Source organism: Cryptomeria japonica, chromosome 6, assembly GCF_030272615.1.
Source record: "Cryptomeria japonica chromosome 6, Sugi_1.0, whole genome shotgun sequence".
Classification (NCBI taxonomy): Eukaryota; Viridiplantae; Streptophyta; class Pinopsida; order Cupressales; family Cupressaceae; genus Cryptomeria; species Cryptomeria japonica.
Window position 1 is genome coordinate 446,471,465 of NC_081410.1, and position 21,420 is coordinate 446,492,884.

Here is a 21,420-nt window from a genome sequence, read left to right on the forward strand (position 1 = left end):
CCATATTCTAGAGATTATTGGCAATGCTCGTGAAGCATTTTATGATCACAGGCTTCCACTATAATAGGGAATCAGGTTTGTATTCATGCCAGCTTCAGACGGGTGGTGGATTATAAAAAAAACATTGACCATGTGGCTGAACCACTCATCTTCTCATTTGACATAATAATTGTAGCTTACCAAGGGAATCATCATGAGAATGAACATTGAAAAAAAGGAGTTGGATGATAAATGTCAAGGTTTTTCAACTAGTAATGATTGCAGTCCACAATGTCTCTTCCAGAGCATGATTTTGTGCACATCATGTATTCATGGCGACCATGGCAATATAGTTGTATTATGTAGTTATCAATCAATGAAACAAATAGTGTACATTTAGCATACATGTCCATAAGGGCTTTAACAACTACATATTTGTACCAAAATCTGCTTTTATGAACAGATTTGTGCTTAATCTACATTAGTGGTTTGGCTAGGGCTTTAGGCAGGGTACCATGCTAGTCTAGGTCTGAATCAGAAAAATGAAGGAAGAATATAATATAAAAGGATAGCATGCACTCTAGGACCACAACCTTGAATGTGAGGATGTGTATAACATGGTCTCTTTTTTCTGTGGGCCCTTGTTCTCGTTCTTTTAGGGCCTATTTTTGGCATAAAGAAAAGAAAAAAGTTTCTTATCAAGTAACTCTAAAAATTTCAACTATATATAACTTCCAAATTTTGTCATTTAAAATTTGACCAAATCTTTTAGGACATTTTAATAGTTTACTTTTAATAACCCCTCCAATTGAAGACTTAACTTATGCAAAGCTTAGATGGTACATTTTGGGTTTATGCCTTGTACACATCTATCACAAGGCCATTCTGTTAATGCATGATAGCCTCAGTAAGATAAATGATTGAATGAGAGATAAATGAAGTCTCTCATTCAAACATTTATTATCGTGAGGGGGCACGATCAAGTGATGTCTTGATTGGCCATGTCCAAAAGACATGGCCGGTCAAGGCATCGCTTGACCGTACCCAACCCACTACATATACCAAATGAAATGTGTGAGAATGGACATTTGAAATAAAAATGCTCCTCTCCTGCAACATAAAAGAAGACAATCCGATTTATACAACAATTCAGTGATAGATAATACATAGAAAAAGATAAATTTTAATTCTGATCCACAAAATTAACATGGTATCAGAGTCAAGTTTTCTTCTATAAAGCCTAACCGCTTGAAGGAAGATCCAATTAAGATCAGATTGATATCTCCTTGAAAGTCTCAAATATGGCCACATTGCAAGAACTTGTCCTCTCAAACTTAAACTACAAGCATCCCTTGCTGAAGTCAGAAATTTAGATGTATGTTCAGAAAAATATGTTCTCTAGAAGAAACTCAAGATACCTTGTGATTGAGAGGGAGCTTACTAATCAAGATTGAGAACTTCTGAGGTAAAAATTGTAAATATTGATTATTATATTATGGGCCCTATGTAAATCATAAGAAAGTGACGACTTCCAAATGATTTCCACTTGTATTTTTGAGGTTATTGGAAGGTGATGATCTTACAATAACTCAAGATTGTGGATAGAATTGCCAACTGAAGCAATCCACGTAAAAGTTTGTGGATAGAATTGCCGACAGAGGCAATCCACGTAAGAGCTCATGGATAGAATCGCTGACTGAGGCAATCCACGTAAGAGCTTGTGGATAGAATCGCCGATTGAGGCAATCCACGTGAGAGCTCATGGATAGAATCTCCGACTGAGGCAATCCACGTGAGAGCTCATGGATAGAATCGTCGACTGAGGCAATCCACACAAGAGCTTATGGATAGAATCGCCGACAAAGGCAATCCACTCAAGAGTTTGTGAATAAAATCGTCGATAGAGGCAATTCACATCTTGAAACTATGGTCCCAAGATAATCATCATACGATTTATGAATATTGCTCCCAATACCTTTTACATCTATCTTACCTAGCTAAGAGGGAGTGTTAATGCATGATAGCCTCGGTAAGATAAATGATTGAATGAGAGATAAATGAAGTCTCTCATTCAAACATTTATTATCGTGAGGGGGCACAATCAAGTGATGTCTTGATCGGCCATGTCCAAAAGACATGGCTGGTCAAGGCATTGCTTGATCGTACCCAGCCCACTACATATACCAAATGAAATATGTGAGAATGGACATTTGAAATAAAAATGCTCCTCCTCTCCTGCAACATAAAAGAAGACAATCAAATTTATACAACAATTCAGTGATAGATAATACATAGAAGAAGATAAATTTTAATTCTGATCCACAAAATTAACACATTCAACATTCAAATCATATAGATGCATATATTCCTTCATTCTAAAATCAGGCTTCACAAGCGTAGTTTCATCTAGTAGCATTTTGGACTTCCACATAACAAGAAGCTTTGTCTCTTTCATACACTAGTTTGACATCCTCAAAATTAAGCATAATGTAAATTTTGTTGATCACAGTTCTTTAACTTTGGATCAGTTTCCTATGTATTTTTGCTCATGGAACCCTCAATTTCTAATTTGATAAGCACCTAAAATTTAGTTATTAAAGAAAAATTGATGTTGGTTGCTGAAGAACACACATGTATTTACTATTTTTCTAACCTTTGTTGTAGATAATTGTTAACTCTAATATTTTGGAATTCATAGGAGAGATAGACTTCAGAGCCTAGGCTAAATAATTTGAATGATACAAAAACTAGATAGGGGCCAAACTGGACATCCAAGTAAATAATTTGTTATGAGCTGTAGAAGAATAATAAGTAAAATGCAGTCAGCAATTACAGTCTCTTTCACTTCATTTTCCTTTCAAAATTTCTGTTTGAACATCACTTTGAAGTTTGATGTCCCCTCAGATCACCTTGCTCATATACTGCAAAAAATATAACTTGCCAACACTGATGAATACCGTTATTTACTATTTGGAAAAGAAGTTTTCTGTTCCATTATGATCACTTTACTCAAAGACTGCAAATATATAACCTGCCAATACCTTCAGATAGGAAGTTCTCTGTTCCATTATGGTAAAATAGAATTTTTATATCACACCTGTCCCATTTCAATAGTAACAATACAGTGAGAAATGAATTCCTTTAACTTAAAAAACAATGCCAAAGTATGGACAATATCCAGCAACGCTTTAAACACACAAATGGATGGCGCATTCCCAAACAAAAAAAACTTAAGCTATAAATTGGATTTTCTGTGTTAGATTAACTGACAACACTAATAGTAGAGTAAGTCACTCCAGACATGTTCAGGACACTTGATGATTAACAGAGAACAAATATCAATATAAATCAATATATCTACATTATTAAGCCATATTACGAGCAATGTTTTGAGGAGGCCATGATAATCGTCTTTGCTTCAAGCTATCATGATCAGGCTGCCCAGCATTAGTTGGCATTCCAAAATCAGTATTTTCGCCCAAAGATTCCAACTGTTCAAGTCTCTTGCGACTACGAATAACAACATCATCTGAGCTTGGTTCATCCATACTGTAAGTTGCATTCCAAGGTGGAGGAGTTGCACATACAGAATCTCCTTGATCTGACATCCAGGATGCTTCTTTCAATGGTGTAACAGGACATGAAGAACCAACACGTGACTTATGAAGATCAGCAATTGATTCTCTCATTGCAGAAACAGCTTCAAAGTATCGTGTGCAAGAAGCCAAGGCAACTGGAATTGGTCGCAGTATTTCCTGTGCAGAAGTCATAAAGAAGAATTTTTAATTTATTCAAGTTCTGTATAGTATTTTCATTTTCCCCAAAAAAGTAGCTCGGAATAGAAATAGCATAACATTCCCAACAGATTTTCATTATCAGGACTTCATGCGAAATAATGCAGTATAATAGGCAATGGTGCAAACATAAATGTATGTGGAGTAAAGAGAATATCAAGAGAGTTGCAAAACAATGCTAAACTGTAATGTCCCCTGTTTAATCGTAATCAATCTTATTTCAATATGACTTGGATTAGTTAAAATAAGAAACTGGCTCAGCAAAAATAATCAAATGTGTGTCGTTCCATATTCTATTGATTTGATTGATTGATAAGTAAATTGTTCATTAATTAATTTAAGATGATTAACTTCAACAATTATGGCCTTTAACCCTTGCATTACTCCAGTCTAAGAGGAAGAGAATGACTATGTTGCCAAGTGCTTTCATACCAATTTCAATAGGCTTCCCTCAAAGTTTACAGATCTAAGCCCTTACCCCATTTTGGACCCTATCCTCAAGGTTCTCGGGTCGCTGATCCCCACCCTCTCTTGGGAAACAACCTATTGACTGGATTTAGACTGCCCCTCTTGGAAACAAGCCCATCACCTCTCCTTAGTTACTAGTAGTAATGGCAGGAATATTTTTAAGTAATTCCACTCTTATACTGATTTTACAATCTAATATTGTTATTTGTCTGATCAAACATTATATATATATCTGACATAAATTATTAACACTACCATTGCCTAAACACTAATTATTAGTCTATCTAGAAGTTGTAAAGGCAGACAGATTTGACATGCATCAGATCTGGTCTGCCACTATATATGATATTAAATATGACTATCATACATATTGCAGTCTATAAATATTTAATAATATTTATATTAATATTCATATATTGATATTACTATTAAATTCTATTAAGCATACATATTGAGCATACCTCCCCACGCATACCATCCAGAACAAGGATGTTACTGCCTGTAACTTAATCATCGTTCTGGTCTGATTTGTTCCCTTTATATATATAGCGCTCATATCCCTTCATCGAAAGGGCACATCTTTATATTAATTATTAAGAATATACTAAACTGATTTTACTGAGTTAATAAATCTTAACATATTTACTAATTCTGTTGTTATATCATAGTATAGCAATTTCGATTGTTTTTGAAGTGAATGACCTTTTTAATATAGTCATATCCTTTCTTTAAGGAATCGCAACAAATGTCTAAAGTAAATCGCATCAATTCACAAACATATCTCTTCATGGAGTCATTTTGTAACTAGTCTTTTCAAAATATGATTTTTGTATTTCTGTCCAGATGTGACTTACGTGTTTACTGACTTGTCCAAATATAAGATTTACTGGCCACGGTATCTTTGGAACTGGTCAACATACCTTTGTTGGTTAGCAAGAGGAAATATTTGAATATCCTTTACACAATGCTTAATAATATTATCATATTTATTACTAGTTTTGATGCTGTATATATATTATAGTTTCTGCAATCTGATAATATAATATTTTATAATATTATATTATTATATTATTGATGCCGAGTGTGTTTACTGTATTTATTGACAGTTATTGTCATTCTGAGACTATACTCTTTTCTGTTGTCTGTATATATATTCGCTGCCATAACAGACTGAGATTATGTAGTGTTGTCTCTATATATACTGCTGACTGTAGAATATGTATAGCTGAGTCTTCAAAGTGAATATGTATTCTATATTGTAGAATATGCATATTACAGATAGATATATATATATATAGTAATTATTCATTAGTTTTCTTCATATTTGCTGCTATGAGTAGGTGCTAATTCTTTGACATCAATGACAATTTCTCTACAGTTGTCATATATTATAGGCTTATTCACTGCTCCTTATTCACTGAGGTATGTATTTCGATAATGGCATTTGGTCAAAGTCTCTAGTTTCAAAGAGGGGACATGACATAAACATCGTAATGAAATTTGAAAATTATGTTCTGGACTGAGCCAAAAGCCATCAACAGGTCTTAAAAAGCATGTCAAAATATAAGTGATAACCTGAGTGAGTGTTCAGCCAATCTCCCTGGGCTAATACTGCTACACTAAATCAAGCCATCAAGACAATTTACTTTGACTGATCTTAATACTTGATAGACAAACTTTAAAAGAAAAGCATTAGAGGGCGGTGGAAGGAACAATGTCCCCATAGAGCTTTGCTGGAATTCTTTAAAAAATTAATTGCGATATAAAATCCCTCCTCTCTGTCAGAGTCTCAAAGAACATTACACGGGGAATTAATAACTACAAGCTCCTCTTTCATTGTATCATCTTTTCTCTGCTCTCAACAGGTCCACTAGAGATTTGCAGCAGTAGGTCAATTTTGTGGACCCTCTTTTCATTTTTATCATCCAATCTGCCCCAGGTAACATCAAATTATGGGGGGAATTCTCAGGGTCGCTTCAAAATGCCTCAAGAGTTTTCTGGCAATCCTTCAAAAGTTACTTGTAATGTGAAACCCCTTCCCATAACCAGAGTCTCAAAGCATATTCCTAAGGGATCAACAAGTAATAGCCCTTCTATTGCATCAGCTTTCCTTTACTAGATATCATATCTACTACAACAGAATTGTATAGGCAGGTCAGTTAAAAGAATCCTTTTCCTCCACTTTTATTGTCCAATCTGCCCCATGTGAGTTCCAATTACACGAGGGACTCTAAAGCTGACCTCAAGCTACAGGCAATAATCTTCTTGGTCAATCTTTAATTGTCAAACTATTTGGCATCCTCGTCTCGCATGCTAAGAATTCCATCAAAGACCTCCAGAAATTCTTAAGGGAACTGACGAGCATCAAACACAATGGTCAATTATGTCCAGTCAGATGACTAGTGCCAGCGGATCCTTAACAATTATGTCACAAGGTCCATGTTTATGGAGTTATTTGAAGAGGGACTTCAGAAGTTCATCAACAGATAAAATGTACGAAAAAATTCAAATAATATAAACTGAATTTTTTTTTATTTAAATATATTAAATTAAACTTAAGATTACAAATATTAAAATTTAGATGAATTTAAAAATTAAAATCTAGCCTAAATATATTAGATATTAATAATAGTTTATAAAACTACAATACTAAAAAAAAAATTTAAGAAAACTTAAAAGGCTTAATGTAAAGCAACTACATAATTGTTTATAAAGAAAATAAAACAAATCTGAGAAAAAATCCTTGGAATCACAGCCACATGATCAACTTCAAAATTTGATCCGATGATCCAGGAAGTCCGTGGGAGGTAAGGTAAGGTGAAGCATAAGGAACAGAAGCTGCAATCATTGACCATCAATTTGAAATCAACAACCATGATCTACCAAGATTAAAACCAAATGTGAGTTGCTGCAGACCTAACACTGACACTGCTGCAACCTGCTTATCTAGAACACCCTCAATGTCAGTCATCTGGAAAACCTGACTCCTGCTGCAAAAGTGATCCCAGCATTTCATTGTTGTGCTATTCCAAACTGTACAACCATGTACAGGCATGTTTAATGGTGATATAGAACAGAATTTAGAATTTCTATAATAAAATTGAGCAAACTCTATGGCTTAGCCTAAGAGTATTTAGTGCTTACAATGCTTTAAAAAGAACAAAAGTCATGTCGATGCCTCTCCCTAACTCCTGCCACCAACTCCAGTTGTTGATTGGTTGCCCCTCCATCTAAAATTTCATCTAGACTAGGTAGGTTTGACTCCCTGTCTTGTTGGCATTATTGGCATTAAGTTGTCATTGATGTCAACTGGTTTGGCAAGGTCACCGATAAGTAAGAAGTGGTGACCGGTATAAGAAAAGTAACACATATGATGGCAATCCACTTATGAGTAAGCACATAGAAGGAAGGGTACCAGTACACATGAATTGTGTCATCTGTCGATAAAGCAGGAGTACCGGTAAGGCATAGACCGGTATCAAGGCTGGCTGTTTTGTTTGTGATGAAGAGGCAGAATGTTAAATAAATCACAACAACACTCGGTGAGCAGAACAAAAAGAATGGCATGAAGACATACCGGAAGGCGAGATGAATTGTCAGGTGAATGTGCTGCCGGTAAAGAGGATGTTTGTTAGTTATACCAGTAAGATGTTGAACCGGTAGTCAATCTTGGTCAACGAAGAATGTCAAACCGACATAGCAAACCAAGCAGAGGTGGATGTCGACAAACATGATAGCTAGATGCCAGGTGGTGATATTGCACAAGTCGGTGGAGTGTGCATCGACGTAACAAGTCAGCAAACAGGTCGACTTTTATGAAAAACCTGCAAGTCACGGGGGATGCCAGAGGATTGCGGCTTGAGGAAGACAAGCTAGCAAACGACTAAACTGATCCTACAAGAAGATCTGATCTTTGTACCCGATTGCTGAAGGAAACAACCGAGCCATTAATGGCGTATGACAGAGAAAAGTAGAAAAGCATGGTGCAGACCTCCAAATTTAGAAAACACACATTGGAATGCGAAACTTTGGTGGTGTTGATTGATGACATGAAGATCATATCCCTGGAAAAGCAAATTGAATCAAATCAAAGATGGATCGAGTTGGTGAAGGAAAAACCTAACACGACATTGTTTGAATGCGGTTTTTGGCGGGGATCTTAGATTATATTTTGTGAGCTCGAGACAAAAATCCGTGATGCTTGATGTGAAGAAGAAGAGAGAAGAGAGCTTGAGCAAAGAAAGAGATCATCTTCCTTAGAATTTATTCTAAGAAAGTTGCAGAGTGAGTTTGCAATCGAACCAATGAAAGGGTTTAACCGACAGAGACAGAGTACCGGTAAACTGTTGTAGGTCTAACAGTTAAGCTAACTGGTGAGGTATGATTGATCAAGAAGGCATTCAAGTGTGACATAGTATGCTGTGAGGCTGAGAGAGGAAGAAGAGATGCCAAGAATCAGAGAGAGTAAACTGATAACCGACAATGTGAGATCCAATGAAGAAGAGGAGATTGTTAATAGACAGGAATCTATTTTATTTAGCATTGCAGAACTCATTTGCAACCAGTCGCTATAACTGTATCAAAATTGTATTTCAATATACATCACCAAGTTGGAGCTTGGTGCAGGGGTTGGTGCTCCTTGGGTTGGTGCCCTAAATCTTTGTAATTCATTGTTTCACTTGTGAGGCTGGATTGGAGCAGTAGTCTCCAGCAGCATTTCTCACCAAGGTTTTTCCCACATTGGGTTTTCCTCGTACATCTGATGTTATGGGTTGCATTTGTGTGTTTGTCTCTTTTGGTATCCACATTTGTGTTACCGGTTTGATTGTTTAGTGCTTAGGATAATAACCGGTATTCTAAGGTTGTAGTAAAATGGAAAAGAATTTAGGAACCATTGATTCACCCCCCTCTTAGTGGTACATTGTGTTCAACATATCTCTCAATAACTTCTTCTAGTGTAGGCAACCAAGGAACGTTCATGCCTTTGTGACACTAAAGAGAACTCAAAGTAGTTGGAAGAAACAAGACATTAGAAGGAAGACACAAACACTAAAGAAATCTGGACGACTTCTCATTGACCACCAGGTGGTAATTGCACTCTATTTACAATTATAATAGAACTTTAAAGGCACTCCGATTGACCAGTACACAGCAAACAATGGTTGTTGGATGGTGGCTTTTTAGCAGTAATATCCATTTGCTTTCTCCAAGGTTGAAATTGACCTATTCATTGTCCATTGAAATCAGTTAAGTTCTTTGATACATAGTATTATGCAGCGATTGATCAGACTCTGTTTCAATTTCTGATATCAGACACTTCAGTGTGCTGATTACATGTATCCATTTTTAGAGTAAATTTTTTAATTCCCTTAGAATTGGGTATATTTCTTCTTCCTAAACATATTTAAGCTTGCCGTGGCATCTTACATAAGAGACACATGTATAACTCCCAGCCATTCTTGGTAGTTTAAATTGCTTGTTCTATTGGATTTAAATGCCACCTTTCTTAACCATTTGTTTGTCTTTTGCCAAGTAGGTGTAGCCATTTTCCTGTATTTCCCACCTATTTAATGTAGTTACAATTATTCCTCCTATTGTTTGTATTTGCCTTCCTTATATCTCTATATATATATTCCACCCATCACTCATTTTAGGTGATGGAGAGAGTTTTTCCTTTATGCTGTTTGTATATCTCTTGTATTGCTGGTAACTCCCTCTATTTACTATTTTGATTCTAGGCTCATTTGTTATAATAGGTCTATTATATATTGCAGTAGATCTTGAATAGTTTCTTGCTTCTTTTCACAATATAACATGGTATCAAAACCCTTGATGAAAAAAATCTATTGCTAGAACTTCAAAGAGTGGATTTCATAACTTTGGGTGTAAGCTAACTTTTTGCACATTATGCATCATTCTTAACTAAATTGTGTCCAAGAGGCTCAAGAAAATCAAATTAGGCTTTTGTTTTGCTCAAATCAGACTCCAATAAGCTAATCTACAACTAGGTTTTCTCAACATTTGCTTAATTGAGTTTGCAGGTAGCATATCTTTTGGAGCACTTCGGCATCCAGTGGATCCTGACATTGCATCCAAAAAACATCATCACCCCTAGATCCATATAAAATTTGTTAAAATCCATACAGTCTTACCATTGTACTTCTGTACCTACACTCAAAGGTGTTTGTTGCTATGCAGTGCTGGTGCTATTGTATGAAATGTTAACATCATCATTTTCAAATGGGTTTCGAAGGACCACTCTCTGCTGGCAGTTTTTAGTTTGCACCTCAGCTTTGGAAGACTATATCTCAATCATCCAAAGTCATAATCAGGTGCAATTTTATTTTATTTTCTTTTTTTTGGTGGATTGTGGGGAGGTACGTATTTTTTCATTGGCTACAGCCTATACAATCAATTTTCATATTTTTGACTCATACATATTGCAGAATTCAAATTTTCTCAAGTATTTTGCTATTCGGACATGGTTTTAACTTTTTGGAACTTAAAAACACTCATAATTTTCATGAACAAACTCATTTCTGATGTTTCTCTTTGAGTTAGTATTTTTCCAAGCTCTATATGTTCCACGGGGATGCGTCCCCCCCCCCTTTTTGGCCGCGTCTTGGAGACGGGGATGCGACGTTCCCCGCCGTCCCGCCACTGCCACCCAAGCGTCGCCGGAGACGGGGAGACACCCAAACATCTCTGTCACCCCCACGTATATGCAATGTTTAAAATTAAATTTTAAAAAAAAATTTAAAAAGTGACTTTTTGGGGGGTTAAGGGGTAACCCTAATTGGACGTGGGCCAATAGAAAAATAACACCCGATGCCTTTATAAAATAATAGGGGGTGATGCCCCTTGAGCCCAACTTGGGGGCGCTGCCCCCAAACCCCCGTCGAAAAATATAGGGGGAAACCGCACCGATAGAAGTAGGGAAAATTTAACCTCCGAGTCTGATTAGGCTCCACGTAATAACACAATTAGCATTGAAGAAATCTTGGTATTTAGATTTAGCATTTCAAATTTCCTAAAGTTTCATTTGAAATGTAATTCTTATACTGTTATACTGCCATACATCTTTTCAAAACTAGTTTTTCAAGTACTATATGTATATGTATAACTATATGAATATCAGCACCACCACCCCACCAACCCCCCCTCCCCTCCCGCCATCCCCAAACTTAGGCCCTTGGTCCCTGTTGTGACCATTTCACACATCGCCCCATTAAAATGGGGACCCCCTCTTTTTGCTCGTTTTGCTCGCCTTTTTTCTCCCTTTTTTTTAGGGTTTTGGTTTAGTGTGTCAGTTGTCTGGATTAGGGTCGAGCCTTAGGGTTTCCGTTTCTGTGTTTTCAGGCCAGAGTCTAGTCAATCTTGAGAGTTTTTTTGAGCTTCCTCTTTTAGGATGCAGTTTTGAAATGAAGTGAATTCGCCAGAGGCTAAGTGAGTTGGTCTAGTTTCAATTGGAATTTTGAATGCAGAGTCCAAATTTGTCTAAGTGTGAATGATGAGACTTTGATTTTTGTCCGATTGAGTGATTTTGACCAAATTTTGAGAATTTTGATAGTTGATCCCGGGCGTTGGAAATGACTTGTTTTTGCCTTGTGAAGTGATTAAACTCATGAAATCTTGATATTTTGGCCTGTAGAAGCAAAATCGCTCCTGTCCCTCACTGAAGGACCGGAGCTTGTTTCTCAAAATTTTACTGTCTCTGCAAGATCAAGACGAATTTTTGATTGGAAGTAATAAAGGGAGGCATGTTCTTGCCATTGAATATAATTTAAAGAATTTCACAAACACGGAAATGTGCCAGGAGCAAAAATCGCTCCTGTCCCTCAGTGAAGGACCGAAGCTTAAAATCCAACATTGCCTTGTCCTTGCAAGATTTGAATAATTTGACGATTTGAGGAGATCAAAGGAGATATGTTTCATCAGTTGAATATAATTTGGAAGTGCCTTCGTGAAGAAAATTGGACCTAGAAGCTAAATCGCTCCTGTCCCTCAGCCAGGGACCAGGGCGAAATTCAGTGGTAGCTCCCGTCCCTCTCCCAGGGACTAGAGCGAATTTCCTCATAAGGCATGTTTTGGGCAAAGATCAAGCAAGTTTTGAGTTTGAAGCAAGTAAAGAAGGTGTAATGAACTCGTTGAAGACAAATTGAAGATTACAAGACACCAAAATGAACTTCATATTGGCCTAGGCGCTCTTGTCCCTCAGTCAGGGACCAGAGCGAAATTTTTATGGAGGCTTAAGTTTTGAATGATTATCACATTTCGTACATTCAAAAGGGATCAAAGGACCTCATTCTACATTGTGAAGGCAATTGCAAGTTGATGAGAACAAGGATGAGCCCAGGATACCTAGAATCGCTCCTGTCCCTCAGTCAGAGACCAGGGCGATATTCATTACACTAGCCAAATCCTTCAAAAATCACGCTAAGTCAAGGACGTACAAGGTTGCACAAAGTCTAAGGTGTCTTGAGAAGATGATATACGAGGAAGTTAAACGTTAAAAGGTGATCAAATTGAGCCAAGAAGCTAAATCGCTCCTGTCCTTCAGGCAAGGACCAGGGCGATTTTCATTAAATCACTTATTTTCCTTCAAAATCATGACAAAGCAAGGGTACACAAGATCGAGGACGTTATTTTGGAAGGCGATGAACAAGAGGCCAAGGTGTAAAAACGACAAATTTAGGCCAGAGCACAAGGTTCGCTCCTGTCCCTCACCAAGGGACCAGGGCGAAAACCATTCAAACATCAAAATGCCTTGTTAAGGACAAATAAAGTAAGCATGGAACGAAGGGATAACGTCATTGCTTGCCTCATGATAAAGATTGGTGATCAAAGAAGCAAAGGTCAAGGAGAAAACACAAGGTTCGCTCCTGTCCCTCACCAAGGGACCAGGGCGATATTAACCTTAGGAGGCACTCATCTACAAAATCAAGTCAATCAAGCTCGAGTTTCCCAACGAACATGCTAGTTTCAACGTGGAGATGATGGTCGTGAACATAAAAGGCAAAGGAATCAAGGCTAAGATGACAATTCGCTCCTGTCCCTCTCCCAGGGACCAGAGCGATATGGTTCGTATTTTTCAACTTCCAAGTTTTGGCGCTAACACAATTTTTAAATTATATTAAATGCTAAAGATCAATAAAATTTGAATATTTAATTAATAGCATTTAAAAATAGCGCAAAACATTTATTAATTAATTTTGCCTATAAAAAAAAAAAATCGAAAAAATTAATTATAAAGGCATTAAATTAATTAATTATTAATAAAAAATGGGGTGCTTGGGGTTTATTTGTTTTATTTTATAAAAGTCGGCCTTTAAATTTATTTAAAACTTGTTTTAAATTACCAAGTCGGCCTAAGGTCAATGTGAGGGTAAGCGCCTATAAAGGGAGGTGAAAATTTCATTTTTTAAATCATCATTTTTTACCTTCATTCATATGCGATTTTGGAGAAGTGCGAATTGTGTTCAAAGTGGAGCGAATTTCACCTAGATCAAGGTGGTGCGAACATCATCAAAAGAGGAGTGCGAACTTAGTTTTAAGTTAGGCGAACTTGCTATCATCAAAGACATTGAAGACCCCCCTCCAAAGGTGGCGAATTGCTAAGGTGGACATTCGCTTGAGAAAGATTACGTTGAAAGCTTCAAATTTTGATTTGTGCCTAAGCGAATTTCTTGTTTTGCATCTTAGAGTTAACTCTCAAATAAGGTATGGCAAGATCCCTTGTTTGGCAAGATCCCTTGTTTTAATTTTGAACTTTGATCGTCATAGCCTTAAAGTTTTGAATTTTGAAATTTTGAATTCCAATAGCTCAATCGTTTTTTAGGAAATGATAACTCAAGGATTTATCATGAAGTTTCCTACAATTAATCTAATCTATGTTATACATTGCAAAATCTGTTACTTATTATGAAATGTTGTGTAGGTATGGTGACCCCGAAGGCGGGAGCATCCACCAGTCGTCCAGCTCTCATGAAGGAAGATCAAAAGACCGAAGAACTGGAGACCAAGATCGTGTCTAAGTGGAGCAACATTGGAGATACCAACTTGGGCAACTTCAGCACGAAGAAGTTTCGAGAGGTCCCTTACATTGGCAAGCCATCGCCTGTCACCCGGAGGATAATTGAAAGTGGCATCATTAAGGCGGCCGGCTTCCCTCCACCAGTTCAGTGCCATGAGTTGATGATCAAGTGTGCTCGTCATTATGATCCTCAGTCCAGAACGATCGTGTCCAATGAGGGAAACACTTTAGCTTATCTTTCAGAAGAGGCTATAAGTGAGGCCTTCCATCTTCCAGAGCACAGAGATATGGTCTACAAGAGCATAGAAGGAGCCAGGTCCATGTATGAAGATGATCCAGATGCTTGTCTAAGCATCATCAACAAGAACTGGTTACTCAAGAGTCGTCCTCGCCTGAGCAAGATCCCGAACACACCACATAGGATTGATTTCCAGGAGGAGTACAGAGATTTGATTACAATGCTCAACCGAGTCACAGGAGCCCCTCAAGCCTTCTACTTTGAGAAGTGGATGTTCTACTTCATCCAACTGATAGTTCAGGGAAAAGGAACAATTCATTGGGCTAGGATGATTAGTCATTGCTTGGACATACAGTTGAGGAGACTCAAAGCTACCAAGTCCTTCCACATGAGTTCATACGTCATATATGCCTTGATCAGGAGCTTTGAGTACGCAGGACTACCTCACAGAGGAGTGATTGGAAGAGGACCCGGCGAGGTCAGAGTTTGTGATTCCTATGTCCACTTGCATCATCCGCCAGGAAGTAACTACAAGCTAGTTAATGATACCTTCACGATGAACATCACAAGGACGTTGCAAGGTGGGATTCACAACAGATTATCTCAGGATGCACAGGAACTAGTGAAGAGGTACGGTGCTTGGTTTATCCAATTTCCGAAGTTCACTTATATTAGAGTTCATGGATGTCCTTCACCTCCATACATGTTGCCGAGATATCCGACAGACAGAATAGTGTTACTTGAAGTAACAAGACAATTGGCAGCATATGCGAAGGCATTCAGACACAGACATGGAAATGGAGTTCCTGTACCTATCATCTTAGGCAATTCAGTTGAGGTATGTCCTAATGCTTTAGCCATGGATGACGCAGAGAAGGAGTTAGCTTTGTATTCTTTTTCATTCTTTGCTTTGAGAGAAAGCTTTGATCCACATGGATATATAGAAGAGATAGTCGGTAGGAAGTTTAAGCATGAGTTTCAGATAGAAGATTTTTTGATGAATCTCTTAGACGATCTTGAAGTGAAAAGAAAGATGCATTCTAGATTGCCTCTGGATTTCATCAGGAAATGCAAGATTTACAGAGTGGCCGACCAAGCTCAGGACAGTGGCAGACATCTCCAGTCATCCTATGATCGAGAAAGCAAATCAGTAAGGTTAGATTGGAATGAGCCCGAAGTTGTGGATCTAGATGCTTTGATGTCTCCAGTCTTGTCTTGTACTCGCAGATGGGTCGATGTGCAGCATCAGAAGTTGAGAGAGCAAGGCATAGCTATGACTTTCACTTTGGAAGAGAAACCAGCCGAACGTGGAGCTAGTGTAAGCGAAGGCAATCCTAATCCCAGAAATACAAGTGAAGGCAACCTTCGAAGTGCAAGTGAAGGCAATCTCCATCCAAGAGGTTCGAAGAGGAAAGAGAGACCTGAAAAGAGAGAATCTTCCAAGAAAAAGCAAGGGGCTAACCGGGATCGCTCATCTGGCACATCTTCTCAACAAGAGAAGAGGACACTTGAAGTGGAAGAGTCTATGGAGTCAATGGTACAGAATGATAGGCAGGAAGAAGGACAGGCACCTTAAGGGTCACCAAGTGGATCTCTCCAAGATTATGAGCTACATGAAGATAGAGAAGATAATGAAATAACATCTCCTCCTAGAGAAGAAGAAACATTGCATAAAGAGATACAGGTTAAAGAGACAAGATCTGCCATCCCAGATTGGTTGAAGGAAAGATTAACTAAAGTGATCGTGATTGAGGACTAAGACAATGTAATTGATTTGGAGAGCCTTGTTGGACGTTCTTAGGAAGTGACAGAGAAGAGGAAGGCTACCAAGATGTCCAAGATGATTAGAGATGAGATTGGATCCAGAAAGTTGCAGATAGCTACACCGGCAGTGGACAAGTGTGAAGGTGAGATCCTAGCAGAGGAATATGATATAGAGACATTTGAGCTAGGTCCATCCACAGCCGAACAGACAATGGACGATGCCACCGATTCATTTGAGGCCTTGAAAGACAAGCTTAGAGAAGAAATGGAGAAGAATAGAAAGCTTGAGAGAGAGAGAGGTGCATGGAGAACATATTTCAGCCATCTCAATGAGCCTTTGGGACGTTAGGATCCAGCAAGATCACCCGTGCAGGCACTTCCCCTTCAATCAATTGGTGAGGCAGAGAGATTCAGGAGTATGGTCCAGCGTATGAGTACTTGGATGGACAAATCTCATACAATTGCCGTAGAATTTGCAACAAGGATGATGAAGACTATTCATAGGGCTATTCAGGTTCTTGAGATCATCCACAACTTGATGATAACGGTAGCCGCTTTTGCTCATACCAAAGATGTTATCATTCTTGTCTTGCGAGTAATCAGACAAACATCAAGGAAGGTCTTAGCGCAGGAAAAGATCATGGATGGAGGACCTCACAGTTTGCTTCAGTGGTCAACCTTACTCCAGATGAAGAGTGTTCTCTTTGAGGACATCAGTACCAGATGTAGCCATGTTGAGGAGGTGATCAACCCGATCCAGGACAGAGTATTTGAGGTACTACGTACCATTCTTGGCAGGAGGATCGAGGTTGAGACAGATGTGGATTTGCAGGAATTGGAGGATAGAATCAAGGTCATCTTTTGCAAGGACGCTAATATCACAGATGAGCAACAGGACCAGATGTTTGCTACCATGCTCCTGATTGAAAAGACTAAGGAACTTGAACCTGAATGGGACGCTGCTCTTCTAGAGGCATTTGATCAGGTCATCCACTTGGAAGAAAGAATGAAGAATCTTCCCGAGATTCCAATTGCTGAGACCGAAGGAATCATATCAAGATTCATTGCATATGCTAAAAAGGAGCATTGGAAAGGGAATAAGATTCTAGATGAAAGGTTGTTATAGATGACATGGCACCTTAATTGTCATTGGTCTATGTCTCCTAGGTTTTTGTGCCAAATTTAATATTTGGCTATGCATTTAATATTGTTCAGTAAAAAGGAGGCTATTTGTGACAAACCCTAATTAGGGTTTAGGTGTCATGATCTTGACCGTTGATCTGCTTTTGATCTGGACCATTCATTGTAATTGAGAATGCTTTTTATACCCTCATTTCATTTCATTTTGTGATTAGAAATTAGAAGATTAGATATCAGAGAGTTAGAAATTATTAGAGAGATTAGAGTTTAGAAGCAATTTACTTTTGTAGCAAGATTGAGCTTTGAAGAAAGAATTCAAACAATTGTTGTACATGATGACTTTGAGATCAATGAAATATTGAAGTTATGGTGTTTTGTTGCATTTCTCTTGGTTATCTTCATGGTTGTTCAATTTTCTCGAATCATTCTCAATCAAAGTAGTGTGTTAATTTGAAGGACAAAGTGTTGGACTTGATCTTTGGTAGGATTCGCTTTCCAAACCACTAGCTTCTTGTTGATTGTAGGAACGCCTTGCGTGGTCGACTGGAGAATACTTGAATCACTTAACCTTCAATCGTTGTTGTATCTTGGATATGTACCTTTGTGGTAGTGTCTTTGATCTTTGATGTATTGAAAAATCATTTGTTACCTTAGAAGATCGCATCAATTTCAATTGAGTTGTTAATTTATGGCGAAATTGAAGTTGGTAGAATCTTACCAAGCCTTGTCCACATTAAGTCATTCTTAGGGTTAGACTAGATTAGACCTCTTGCAAACCCTACTCTTTTGTCATTTTTAAAAGCTTGTTTAGTTTAGCAAAATCTTTGGCAACGTAAGGCCCCTTGATGACACAGCAATCACAACGACCACTGGTGCTTATCCACACGTAGAGACCCTACTTACAAGAACATTGGAGTCATCCTAACTGATCCTTCTTGCGAATCTTCAGCAGTTAGCGACTTTATTCAAGAGAGGATAAGATGCCTTTGGGTATTTTATTCTGTGTATGATTGTGTACAAAATACACGTCAACAGTCCCCCGTCCCCAACGCCGATGGAACACTGTTTTTTTGTTACTATTCTATCAGAATATATTATGTTAGTATTTTGGACATTTTTGGGCTCTATTAAAGCTCAATTTAATCCAGTATTTTACATTGTTGCGTGTACTGAAATAAAGTGCCAAAAATTGTAATATCTTGGGGGCTTCATTTCTCATATTGTATTTAGAAAGAATTGCAGGTGTGTTTCTTACCTTGTTTCTTGTCTCTCGTTTCTGCATTATGGATCTTACAACTTTAGTTCCAAATCCGATTCTTACACCTTATAACTCCTTTGAATGAAAATCTAAATTACTGACTTTACTAGAAAGTAAAGGATACCATAAGCATGCAAAAGAACAGTTCCCAAAACTACTGATGCAACATAAAAGATTAAGTGGGAGATAAAACATGATGAGGTTGTTGGTTTTTTGAATACTTAAACACATTTAATTCTGGAATGCTTTGCCTAATTTGTTTGGAAAACAAGATGTAAAGTGAGGTCACCTCTTTGAAACTCATAACTCTTAATACCTGCAATTTTGACACAATCCAAGATTTTTCTTTACCAACTTTAAAAGCCTCAAAACCAAATTGACATAAAATAGGATAGAGAAAGAGGACACGGGCTCTCAATTGTGTCCTAACTATTTTGTTTTTGTCTCTACTTTTCATGCTGCAAAAAGTGACCTCGGTGCATCATTTCACATGCTATCTTTTATGAATTTGTGTTGTCTCTCTCACAATGCAGCAAGACAAAATCGTGCAGATGGAAACTCTTAAGTCTTCTAAGCCACATCTTGGTGACTCACTAGGACATGAAAGAACAGAAGACTGCTACTGACAAGAAGAAGAAACTAAAGAACAAGAAAGATGGTACAAGGATAAGGATTGGGGATATTCCAATGGTCCTGATACTGATTCATTCTCGTCTAAAGGTGAGAAGCCTAAGAAAGAGAAATGTTCTTACTGCAAAAGGCCTAGACATGATGAACACAAATAAATGAAGAAGCAGATCGAACACCTAACACTTAACATCCTTAGAGCCAAATCCCACGCCACACATTTTGATGGGTGACTATACTGCATTAAAGGTTTGCAGGAGATTTGACTGAACATTTTAAGATGTTCTTTATGTGCCTTCATTGTCAATATACCAGGTCACACATGTATATGTTAAAGCAAACAAGTCAAGTTCACTCCAGATTTCGTGGTCATCAGTGAGTTGCATTGTGGCTCCACAGTGGCAACTAGGACCGATTATTAGTCTTGATTGTATGTCTTTTCACAATTTATTGTTGATTCTCCTTGCATAGCCCTACTTATTTTGATGAGTGGCATGAGCAGTTTGGTCATTTGAACTACTGCACTTACAACAAATCAGCCAACAAAGCATGGCAAGATGTTTGCCTATAATTTATTTTTTCAGAGACATCTATCAATGATGCATTCTTGATAAACATCCAAAAGAGAAATATGAAAAAGGCAAAGCATGGAGGGCTACTCAAATCCTAGAGCTGGTTCATAGTGATATTTCTGGTCCATTTCCAAAGCTTTGTTTCAGTAGGGCTAGAAATGTTCTTACCTTCATTGATGACTTTTTTAATTTACCTGGGTGTACTTTATTCAACTAGAGGTCACAGGTTTTTATTACTATTAAGACTTCAGAGCACATGTAGAGAAACAATCTAAAAAAGATATCAAAATTATGTGCATAGATAATGGTCCTATGTCAACTGTCAATTTCAGTAGCTCTATACTTCAAAGGGGGTTGACTTGCAGCATACAATTCCATATAGTCCTTAGCAAAATGGTTTAGCAGAATGTTAGAAGAAATCCTTGAAAAAAATGGAAAATTGCATTGACCCACTCTAGATCTCTTGCACCACAATTTTGGGTAAAGGTCATAAATTGTGCAAACTATATCCAAAACTGAGTTCCTCATAAAGCCTTGAAAGGAGTTACTCCTTGTTGACCAGAAAACAGTGTACAGACACCGGTCTGGAGATACTTAATATCTAACCAAATATAAGGGTCCGGATTATGAGCTTATGAAGATAGAATGTAATCTAAGACACCGTGAATGTGAAGAATGCCTTTCTTCACAGTGATCTTAAGGAGCAAATATACATGGAGCAACCATAGGTCTCTTAATAGAACTCTTCCTTGGTTTTCAAACTTGAAAAGTTCTACAAAAGGCCTCAAACATGTTCCTCAAGCTTGGTACACCAAGATGGATTCCTTCCTTCTCCCAATCAAATTCATTCAATGTCATTTAGAACCAAATGTGTACATCTTTCAGCTAGATGCATCTTTCTTAATCATGGTTTTGTCTTTTGATGACTTATTTAGAAACTAGGCCTCCACATCTCATTCTACAGAATGATTCAAAAGGGCCAATTAAGTAAACAGTTTTCGAATGTGGGAAATTCCATCTTTAAGATGGTTTCATGGTCTCCAAACATCTTAAATGATGAGATATTGGCATATTCAATGCCTAGATGGGTTATTGTTAAAAACCTCCGGCCTCAACTATGGGCTTTTATCTCTCCTCCATTGCCTCCATTGGGGAAAGTTCTCCAAGTTGAGACTAGAGTTACTCTCCCCCATATGGATGCTAAGGTTCTTGTTTCACTCTCTCTTGAAGTGGAAATCCTTGAGAAAGTTGGTAGTAACTTGGGAGGGAAGACAATTGTTTGCAAGATTTAAGTTTTGGGTGGGCTTAATGCCTATTTTTTGTGCAAAATTGGAAGGTATCACCAAAAAAAGTGCCCTAAATTGGAAAAAAAGAAGAAAAACTACTAGTAGCTTTGACCCAGAATTTCAAAAGAAACCCAATGAATCTAGACTCTTAACTCCAATTTTCCTAGCAAACAAAAGACTCTCTCAATTGTAATTGTAGTGCATGATTTGAGGTACCTGACACTCCTAAGAAGTTCACATTAAGGGGAGGAGGAATATTCT

The 21,420-nt window shown here is 37.7% G+C and overlaps 1 protein-coding gene across 1 annotated transcript in view; it reads right to left on the reverse strand.

The window, feature by feature from the left end:
• Positions 1 to 3,025: 3,025 nt before the first annotated feature.
• The window catches only part of LOC131037514 (AUGMIN subunit 2), a 158,746-nt gene continuing 140,351 nt past the window's right edge, over positions 3,026 to 21,420 (reverse strand). The window contains exon 6 of the mRNA XM_057969674.2: positions 3,026 to 3,734. Coding sequence (XP_057825657.2) covers positions 3,345 to 3,734 — 390 coding nt within the window. The 3' untranslated portion in view covers positions 3,026 to 3,344. The remainder of the gene's footprint in view (positions 3,735 to 21,420) is intronic.